Source organism: Malaya genurostris, chromosome 1 (assembly GCF_030247185.1).
Source record: "Malaya genurostris strain Urasoe2022 chromosome 1, Malgen_1.1, whole genome shotgun sequence".
NCBI classification, from domain to species: Eukaryota; Metazoa; Arthropoda; class Insecta; order Diptera; family Culicidae; genus Malaya; species Malaya genurostris.
In genome coordinates this window covers 139652041-139653084 of record NC_080570.1, presented here as the reverse complement: position 1 = coordinate 139653084, position 1044 = coordinate 139652041, and the positions used below count along the sequence as shown (strand labels likewise).

The 1044-nt window shown below is 44.4% G+C and overlaps 1 protein-coding gene across 1 annotated transcript; it reads left to right on the top strand.

Moving 5' to 3' along the window:
• The first annotated feature begins 67 nt into the window (after positions 1 to 67).
• LOC131425928 (uncharacterized) lies at positions 68 to 1044 on the top strand. Its single transcript, XM_058588235.1, has one exon. The coding sequence runs from the start codon at positions 70 to 72 to the stop codon at positions 646 to 648; it is 579 nt and encodes a 192-aa protein (XP_058444218.1). The 5' UTR covers positions 68 to 69; the 3' UTR covers positions 649 to 1044.

Genomic DNA, 1044 nt, shown 5'->3' with positions numbered 1-1044 from the left:
CGTACCTGTTTTGTCAAAGTTCACCAACGAAACAAAGAAAAAAAAACTGTAAACAACTTAACTGACAGCATGGCTTGCTTTGTTTTTTTTCCTCTTCTTCCATTTATTTCAGTTGCACCCGGTGAAAAGTGGTTCCAGGGCCGGCTGCAGTTTATGCTGAGTCAACGGGGCAAACCGCTGCTGGTTCACGACGGTCACTCGTTCGGTATCCAGTACATCCGGAAGGACAAAAAGTACTGGCAGTGCAATCTGTCGCGCAAGTACAACTGCAAGGCCCGCGTTACGACGACCGATACCGGCGATATTATCGTGACGAACAACGAACACTGTCACACCGAAATCCGGCAGCACCTGCGCAAGGAGTACAAATCGATGAAGCAACTGAGTGCCAGCCTGGCGGCATTGCGAGCCGCACGTCAACAGGACGCTGTCAGTTTGGGGCTCACCGCTACGACCGAGTCCGGGTTGAACAATAATTCGCTTGCTGTTGGGAATAACAATAGTACCAGCAACAGCAACAACAGCAGTTCGAACGTAGGCTCGATCATTCCAATGCTGCAGCATCAGCAACAGGAACAGGAAACGAGTTTGAACCTATCGACGTCTAACTGGCAGCTAAAGAAAGAACCATTGTCCGGGAATGAATAGCAGTACCGCGGCAGGGGGCGCGGTGTAAGATGACCAAAGAAGACTCAAGAGTTGGTTTTTTATTTAATCGTTTTGTTACTGTTTTACCATAGGATATCGACAGATTGATAGTTTTTTTGTGTCAGGGGAAAACTGATAGCATTAAGTACCCGAGCATCAGCCATTTTTCTTCGATGGACAGATTGCTTGGCATGACCAAAGTTTAGCTGTACTTAGGGAGATTATCTCTAGATTTTAACTACAAATTTTTATCGGCTTACATTCATGGCAACTGTTTCTATTTTAAGATATGAGTAGGTTGAACTCCGTTAGGGAATGAAAGGGACCAGCAGCAGATTTTTTTTTAACTGATGTTTTTACGATATGAAATATATTTTTTAATGAGTAATGTTTATA

Coding starts and splice junctions, on each gene's coding strand:
- LOC131425928 (XM_058588235.1), top strand. CDS start 70: ATGGCTTGCTTTGTTTTTTTTCCTCTTCTTCCATTTATTTCAGTTGCA.